This window comes from Varanus komodoensis, unplaced genomic scaffold (genome assembly GCF_004798865.1).
Source record: "Varanus komodoensis strain SLA01 unplaced genomic scaffold, ASM479886v1 scaffold29_1, whole genome shotgun sequence".
In the NCBI taxonomy this organism is placed as follows: Eukaryota; Metazoa; Chordata; class Lepidosauria; order Squamata; family Varanidae; genus Varanus; species Varanus komodoensis.
In genome coordinates this window covers 11,410,481-11,419,038 of record NW_025335759.1, presented here as the reverse complement: position 1 = coordinate 11,419,038, position 8,558 = coordinate 11,410,481, and the positions used below count along the sequence as shown (strand labels likewise).

Below are 8,558 nucleotides of genomic sequence, written 5' to 3'. Positions count from 1 at the left end.
AGAGCTTATGGGAGTTGTAGTCCAACTCGTCCGGAGGGTTGCAGGCTGGGGGAGGCAGCGCTCAGTGTTGGTCTTTGGGCCTGACGTGCGACAGCGCTTACCTGGTTGTGTTTTTCCCACCTGCTTTTACTTCCACACGTGAAGCGGCTGTTGAAGGCACAGGCCTATTTTTAAAATGGCAAAGGGCTGATCTGCTCCTGCCTGCCTTCAGCAGCTTCTGCTTTTGGAAAAATTTCAATGCATCCAGCAGCCAAAGCTGGTCCTTTGTCATGTCCCCCAGCAAGGAGTGAAGTTGGGCACCAGGAACGCAAAGGAAACACTGGTCTTTCGTTGGTTTGTTTATTGCATACCATACTGTTTAATTTTTTTTGTTTTTTTGTTTTTTTTAAAAACCACATTTGCTTGTTAAGTATTTACATCACGGCAGGCAGCAGAGAGGGGTGCCAGTCGTGCAAAAGAACACAGGAAGACCCTCCGCTCATTCCCCCTCCCCTCCCCCTCTGCTGGCTTTCTGAAAGAAAGCGGGGGGGGGGGCAAGACCCTCCCTGCAACAAGCCACTCCACCGCCCTGCATTTGCATCACCCGGTCCATAAAAAGGAGTCGGAGGCACCAGTTTCCACGAACCCCACGGTTTTGCTTGCACCATAGTTGTGTGTAGAGAAAAGTGTTCCTTCGAAGCAGGAAGCGAGAGGAGGGGAAGGGGCCCCGGCCCCCCTGCTCCCACTGCCTTGCTCCTGAGGGGCTGGATTTCTCCAAGCAGCCCTTAACGCAAACGTGTGGCCCCTTTCCCTGAAACAGGAAGGCGTCTGGAAAGCACCCGCGGAATATTGCATCATTAGCCTGGGAGGTATTGTGGTTACATCAATCGGTTTGTGTCTGGTTTTCGCACCGGCACCGGCAGAGCCGCCGCGGCTCGCTTTCCCGCAGGGCTGGGCACCCGTCACACGTAGGCAGACTCGCTCGACTGTGTCCGTCCGAGCGTAGGCACTTGAGCCAGCGAGGAGAGGTCCTTCTTGCGTACCTCGCAGATAGATTTCCGCCTGGCCTGCACCCCCCGGATGGCCGTCTTGATCTTGCGCCAGCCAAGGTGGTTGAGCTCGGCCAGGTTGAGGACGACGCAGATCCCGCTCACCGCGAACATGAAGACCAGAAAGACCGTCTTCTCGGTGGGCCGGGACACGTAGCACTCCACCTCCTTGACGCACGGGTAGCGGTCACATTCGAAGATGGCCGGCACGTTGAACCCGTACAGGAAGTACTGTCCTGCCAGGAAGCCAATCTCCAAGGCATTGCGGAAAACCACCTGAAGCAGGGGAAGAGGGTTAGGCTCTGGCGGCGGCCCTGCTGCCTGCCATGACCTCGGGACCGAGTCGGTATGGACATCGGGGAAGACCGCTCCTCTGGCGCTTGAGCCATTCCCGGCAGGGCCGCCTTGGCGGCTGCCTGGCCAGCCAGCAGAACACAAGCTTTGTGCACGGAAGGCCCAATGTCTCGTACCAAGGTAAGGCTGGGAGCGCTCCAAACGAGCTGCTGCGGCCCTGAGCGAACATCCCACTGGAGGGACACCAAGATGCTCCTCAGCAGCGTGCTAGCGCAGAGCTCCGAGCTGAGGATGTCCTCTTTAGGTCAAGCCCACACAGTTCCCGTTCAGCGGTGTGCTTGACCGGATGTCGGGTCCTGATGCGGGACCTCCGCTTCCCTCCTGGCTGCCTCGGAAGCCCCTGCCCTTGCCGGCTGTGCGCCTTCAGCCCTGACTTGGACTTCCCGGCTCTCCAGCATCAGGCCAGGCGCTGTGCTCATGCGTGCGCTCGATGGCCCTCCCCGCCCCGCCTTGCCCCCCGCCGGCACCTCTTCTTCACAGCCCAGTAGCCAATGCTCCCTGGGCGGCTCATGACGTGCTGATCACTGGCCTTTCTCTGTGCCCGGCCAGCATAAGGACCGAAAGCGGGGGGCCGCCGGAGCTGCTGGAGGCAAGCCCAGCAGACTTGCAGCAGGGGAGCTGCCCCCGGCCTCCGCGCAGCTTGTGCCCGCAGTGCCACCACCGCACCTCGCCCTGTAAATCTAGAGAAACAGACGGTCGCCGTGCCGCAGCCAGACCCCGGTGCTCTTTCTCTCGCAAAGGCTGCTGGGAAGGGAGCGCCACGTGGCTCTCGGGCAGGATCCTGCATGCCATGGGGGCAAGGGGTGAGTCGATGTTCGGGGACCCACCAGCATTCTGCTCTGCAGCCCCGATCGACTGCACCGATGCAGAAAACGTGCTGTAGATTTCGGCTTATTTCACACGCGTTGGTGTGAGTCTGGGAGAAGGGATGGAGGTCCTGTGCCCCCCACCCAATGACTACCTGTTCTGCTCGCCGCACAGCTGAGATGTCAACAAGTCCTTGCTCATGCATCCATAAGGGCTAGAAACTTGGTTGACAAGCACCGAGACTTCCGGAGGTGCTGGCTCCTACCCTCTGTACCTAATTCCATGCCAATGTTCTGGGACGGTTGATGCCTCCCAGCTCGCTCGCTCTCCCTGCAGGTGTGAAGAAGTCCTTCCCTTCATCTGTCCTGGGTCTTCATGGGGTGACCCCTTTTGGTTCCCATATTATGGGAGAGGGAGAAAAAAGTCTCCCCGCTACTTCCTCCACCCCATGCCTCATTCAAAACACCCCCCCCCTTCCTCGGCCCTTTTCTAAGCCAAACCGCCCAGCCGTGGTCCCTCCAGCCCCTCGATCGCAGGGGGCTCTGGCCTGCTTCCTGACGGCTGGAGCCTCTGGGTGCAGAGGACATGCCCTGGCTGCCTCGCCCCGTCTCTCGATCCCGTTGCCACGGACTGACCTGAATGATGTAGAAGCGGGAGATGCCCTCCTGGCGCTTGACCTTGGAGCTCTTGGGGGGGCGCGGGGGGGTGCTGGGGATCTCCTTCACCTCCAGGCAGTCCGGCTCCTCCTTGGAGGAGCCGTCCGGGTTCTGCACCAAGATGCCGTTGACGTTCTTCACCTTCCTGCCGTCGCGGGCGCAGTCCTTCTCCAGCAGCGGGTAGAGGAAGGAGTACCGCCGGTCGCGCTGCTTGGCCGACTGGTGCACGGAGTAGGTGATGAAGCAGAGGCTGGGCGTGCACACCAGGATGATCTGGAAGACCCAGTAGCGGATGTGCGAGATGGGGAAGGCCTTGTCGTAGCAGGCCTGGTTGCACCCCGGCTGCAGCGTGTTGCACATGAACATGCTCTGCTCGTCCTCGTACACCGTCTCCCCCACGATGGCCACGATCAGGATGCGGAAGATCACCACCACCGTCAGCAGGATCCTAGAGGGGGAAGCGGGGGGGGGAGCCCTGTGAGCGCCGGAGGCGGCGGGCCCCTCTGGTCTCGGCCCTCGCTGGCCACGCGTCAGCTCAGCGCTTGCTTCTTTTCCAGAGCGTTCGCAGCTCTGCTAGCACCCCGCCCCGCTGCTCAACACGACACAGACACCTATGGCACTGAATTCACATCAAAGGTCGTAAATAGCACAGGATGTCAAATTTTATCTTTAACTTCACGAATAACTGAAACCACGGAACAAGAATAGCCATGAAGTTCTACATCATTCCCACATCATAATTATTTTTCCATTTGCCCGTACAAGGACAGCAGTGTGGTCGGGCCCTTGGCTCAGCACGTGTGTGAAATTTTGCACTCCAGAACTTCCCATGTGTTGGGTCGAGGCTTGTTCCCGCGCTCGCGAACGGAGGAACCAGCAGCTCCCTCTTAAGGGCAAATAGTTATCATGGCATCCTGTCCCGGCCTGTGGCCTTTCAGGGGTCCTGGAACACCTCTCCTCTAGCCCCACAGACCCCACAACAGCTGGGTGGCCCCCTCTGGGAGAGGCACGGTGATGGTTTGGGCCCTTGTCTGCAGAAGAAGCCTATCCGTGTTCTGAACGTGTCTACCTGAAACCGCTTGGAACAGGTGACTTCCACTAACAGGTGTTCCTGCATAGTGCCTGGCAAAGAGCTCAAGGGCTGCCCGGGGCTCAGCTGGCTTCCTCAGAGGACCTCATCGGGAAAGCTGTGCCGATGGACCAAACCAGACATCTCCCAAGAGTGCAGCAGGTGAGAAGGAGCAGCTTAGGGCTAGAGGGAGGCAGCGCTTGGGGCTTTGGGGCGAGGACGTGGGCAATGCAGATGAACAAGAAAGCACCCGGATGCTTCACGGGCGATCCAACTGGGATGGAAAGGAAGCTGCAGTGTGGCAGGTGCAATGCAGAGGCTTGGGAAGGTGGACCAAGCGGTGCTTCATGGCTGACGCTGAGGCAGGGGCAGCAAACCCGAGCGGCGCAGAGGGAGGAACCCGCGGCAGCCATGATTGCTAAAAGGGCGCGTTTGTGTGCTCAGTGCTTTACGAATCGTTAGTCGACAGGTGAGAGCGCTAGGGCAGCTGCAGTCTCAAGCGTGGGGGCATCTCGGCCTGCCTGGATCCTGCTGTCAGGTTGGTTGACAAAAACAACCTAAAATCTGCAGGTGAGCATAACCACCCATGTATGTTGTGAAACAGGCAAGAGTGGGACCAGTTTTTCTGAGAGCAGGAGAAGGGTGTTCCCATGCCTTAAATCAGAGACAGGGTTGGACCCAGACGGTCCTCTTTTTCTAAAGTGCCTCTGAGGACATGCAGAGTGTCTCAGCCTTAGGCCTGGGTCGTGCGAATCAGCCCGAGACACTGCCCTGTGCTTCCCTCTCCTTTCAGAAACAGTGCAGCGGGTATCCATGCCCAGCCTCAGCTTTAAGTCTCAGAAACTTGCATCTCCTGCTTCAAGAATTTGGGGGGGGGGGGCTTAACAGGTTGGAAATCGGGGCGAGAGCTCCCTGGGCCAGCAACAGCCCAAGGCATCTTTCCAGGGCACACTTCAGGATACCAGAATCTCTGTTCCCTTTTCCCTCCCCTCTGTTTCTAGCATTCATTTCACACCAGAAAGAGGTTGTGTGGGCTGGTGCTGGGGGGGGGGGGTGTTCTTGTGCACGAACAGCCTGGTGTTTTGCCTGGAAGGCTTCTTGGTCTGAACCTCATGAGCTGGGTGGAGAGAGGAGAGCGAGGGTCCTTGCACCCCACAGAAATGGCGGTTTGCTCATCCCGCTCTCCCGTGCCATCTTTTGCAGGGATTTTGGAGAAAATAAAAGCGTTGTTGCTATACCGCTTTTCTTGCACCCTGCTCTCGCGCGTTACAAACCCCACTCTCCATCTAACCTCAAAGCCATTGTTTGCCACCTCCTGCAACAAGAAATTGTGCCTCCCGCCAGAAATGGCCCAACTAGGATTTATCTGTCTGTTTGATCATCTTGCACAGTGCATTTATTGCAAATTAGTGCTGTTGCGAATGGTTGCCATGTTTATCTTGCGAACAGCTAAGCTGGACATACTACATTTCCCAGCCTTTTGACCCCCATGGCTTACCATTTCTTTCTCTCTCTCAGTGCACCCCAAGCGAGTTGGGGAAAGGACTTCTTGTGTCTCCCAGCCTTCCCTAACCAGGCACCCTCCACATGCGTTGGGCAACAGCACAGTTGGCTGGGGCTGATGGAATTTGCAGTCCAGCACGGCTGGAGGGCACCGCTTGGGAAAGGCAAAATTCTAGTGCTTGAATGACAATGCTGCATTAGCTTTAGCAAAATGGGAGTTTGGGGAGAGGAATATGGGATTAGTTGTGGTTTTTCTTCTGGAACTGTTTAAAAGTGGGGAGAGATGGGAGAGCGCGTGTCTATCCAGAAAGAAGGTGGTATTCCACAGGGAGCAGGCAGAAAACGCAAGCCAACGGAGTTGTCTAGGACGGCAGATCTTCAGTGTATGGTGTATCGGGTTTCAAAGCGTGCGGGACAATTGAGGAAGACAGGAAAAATAAGGCTGGAGAGGAGCAGGTTCCGGGATGGAGGAGGGGATGGGGAAGGTCCCCCGGTGGTCCCCCTCCCTGGCAGGGAGTCCTGGTCGCTCAATGGGGTGCTGCCCTGGCATCCATCCAACAGCGGGGTCCATTTCCTCCAGCAACCCTAAGCAGAGGCATGGTGGGGTCCCAGAGGCACTCGAGGCAGCCCCGCTTGGCGTGCGGGGCTGCAGCGAACAGGATTAAATGGGGGCGCAGGCAGGAGGTGGAACCAGGCCTTGCCCCGCGGGGCGTGAGCGTGCCAGGCGTGGATGCCTGGGCCAGGGATGTGAACAGGAGGTGCTGGAAGGGTGCCGCTCCAGACAAGGCCACTGCCTGGCAGCCCAGTGGCCTCCTGTGCAGCACCTCGGGGGGGCTCCGTGGGAGGCAGGATGCTGCACAGGGAGAACACCCTGAGTGAGCTGGCCTGGCAGAGCCCGTGCCCCAAACAGTAGCCACTCTGGCGTCACCTTCCCTCCCCCCCCCCAGCCTCCCCCCCCCCCCCCCCCCCCCCCCGGCCGCCGCCCCCTCCTCCGCGGCCCCCCCCCCCCCTCCCCCCCCCCCCCCGTCAAGTCAGGCCTTCCCTGACCACTCCCCAAAGCCACACCGCCTGATCGTTCCCAGGCCGTTTCTCTCAAACACACCGATGCTGTGCCCCTGCCCCACCTGGCAGGCAGGGAATGATGAAAGATGGACCAAAGAAGGCAGTAGTGTGGGGGGGGGGGCAGATGAGTGGGTCAGGCAGTAGGGGGAGGCAGAGCAACTTCTCGAGGCAGCCCCAGATCAGGGCTCCTGAAAGCTGCTGGAGGAGATGAGCTTCTACCTCCCAGAGCACTGACTGTGTATGCCAGCCCGATTCCTTTGTTCTGCCCTTTGGTTGGACTCCCTGCTCAATTCCCAAAAAAATGAGGGGACTCAAATATATCTGAGACGTGCGCTCTGACTGGGAAGACACTAAACAGGCTTGCAAAGCGGGTCTGCTGGAGTTACGAAGTTGTGGGGGCCATTCAATACCTGCTCAAGATGCTTGCCCCTCTGGTTAATTACCTCCTTTTTTAAGCTCGTGCTGCTGTCCTACATAGTCCAAGCTAGGCTCTGTCGTCCTTCTCCAGACGACGTTCGCATCACTCTTGGTGCTGGTTCCCCCCGAAAGCTGAGCTCAGGTCCCTTGCAGGCTGCTCTGGACCCCAAATGGAAGTGTGCTGGATCCCACATGGCCCTGGGTGACTTTTTTTAATGCAATTCAAGACACCTTCCCTCACCTAAGAAGAGCAGGGATCACCCCTCATTTTCATTCTTTCTCCTCTACGCCCCGTGACCACCACTCCTGGCCCCCAGCTGGAAAGAGAGAGCAAGCCCCTTTCCCGTCTCCCGGGGGGCCTCTCTCCACTGGCCCAGCACACCTAAACGAACAGGCTGGGAGACAAGCTCCCGCAAAGCGGGAGGGGAGACTCCAAGAGGTGGCTGACCGACCGTGACAGCCCCTCACAGCCTTCCCCAGTGGAGTGCCCCCCAGATGTGTTGGATTACAGTTCCCAGCATCCCCCAGCCATGCCTGCAAGGGTGCCACGCTGAGGAAGGCCGCCTTGTAAAAACGCCTGTTCTGGCCTGGGGCAGCGAAAACGAGCACAGCCACAGGTTTTGTGGCTGCCTGTCCTCCCCCAACACTGTGTTCCGGGCGGTGCAGCTGAGGGGTCTAGTTCCACCTTCATCCATGGCTCCAGGCCTCTTCATCGGCCCCTTATCATCTTCAGGGGGTCCCCTCGCCTGCCCGCCCGCCATGGGCAAGCGTCGGGTGAGGTCAGGCCAGCTGCTGGCCATCCCGGCCAGGTGGGGGCTGCAGGCCAAGCCGGCCCTGAGGGGGCTGCACGGCTCCTGGCTACTTGCGGGCACAAGGTCGGGTGCTGCCAGGCTGAGACCCCCGGCCGAGGGCAGGGGCCCCGCTCCACGGAGGGGTGCCCGGGAAAGGGCCGTGCGGAGCGTCCCCCGCGGGGCCGGGCGCTCGTCCCAGGGCCTGGGGCTCGCCGCGCGGGGCTGGGACGGGATCCAAGCAGCTCTGGGGCCCTGGCACGCGGGGAAGGAGTGCGCGCCGACTCACACCTGCGCCAAAGTCCGTGCGCGCACGTGTCTCTCCAGGGCTGTCCCCGGCAGGCACCCCGTTTGTAAGGAGCGGCGGGCGGGGGTCCATTCAGGAAAGCAGGCAGCCCGAGCGCGGGGGCGGGGCAGCGGCGAGGAGGCTCACGTGGGCAGGCGGCCGGGGGGTGCCGCGCCCGAGGTCCGCGGGGCCCGGGACCTTTGTCGCAGCGCCGCGAACGGGAAGGCGGCCGGGGAGCCACCGGAGGGGCTCCGGTCCCGCCGCTGCGAGGCTCGCCCGGTGAGAGGGACGCGAGCGAGCGAGGGGACGGGGATCTCCGCGCGCGCGGCGCCGGCTGCTCCCCGGTCCGCGCCCCGCAGGGGACGAGCCTCGCTCTCCGTCCTGCTCCGCAGCGGCTGCCGGCGGGGCCAGGCTCCGGGGGGTGGGGGCGCGCGGCGAGTGGCACCCACCTCCCTATCATCGTCGAATGCTGTTGCACCGCAGCTTCCAGCAGCCTTTCCAAAATGGTCCACTCTCCCATCGCTCCGGGCTCGACGGGTCTCCCCGCATCCGAGTGCTCCGACCAGGCTGGGGCTGCCGCCGCCCTCG

At 60.4% G+C, this 8,558-nt stretch overlaps 1 protein-coding gene across 1 annotated transcript; it reads right to left on the bottom strand.

Moving 5' to 3' along the window:
• Positions 1-941: 941 nt before the first annotated feature.
• LOC123025929 (gap junction delta-2 protein-like) lies at positions 942-8,490 on the bottom strand. Its single transcript, XM_044435085.1, has 3 exons — positions 8,420-8,490; positions 2,825-3,293; positions 942-1,304 (listed from the first exon to the last, which is right to left on the bottom strand). Exons 1-3 carry the CDS (start codon positions 8,488-8,490, stop codon positions 942-944), a joined length of 903 nt encoding a protein of 300 aa, XP_044291020.1.
• Between the last annotated feature and the right edge of the window lie 68 nt (positions 8,491-8,558).

Coding starts and splice junctions, on each gene's coding strand:
- LOC123025929 (XM_044435085.1), bottom strand. CDS start 8,490: ATGGGAGAGTGGACCATTTTGGAAAGGCTGCTGGAAGCTGCGGTGCAA. Junction 3,294..8,419: donor CATTCGACGATGATAGGGAG/GTGGGTGCCACT, acceptor TTCCCCCTCTAG/GATCCTGCTGACGGTGGTGG. Junction 1,305..2,824: donor CCCGCTTCTACATCATTCAG/GTCAGTCCGTGG, acceptor CCCCTGCTTCAG/GTGGTTTTCCGCAATGCCTT.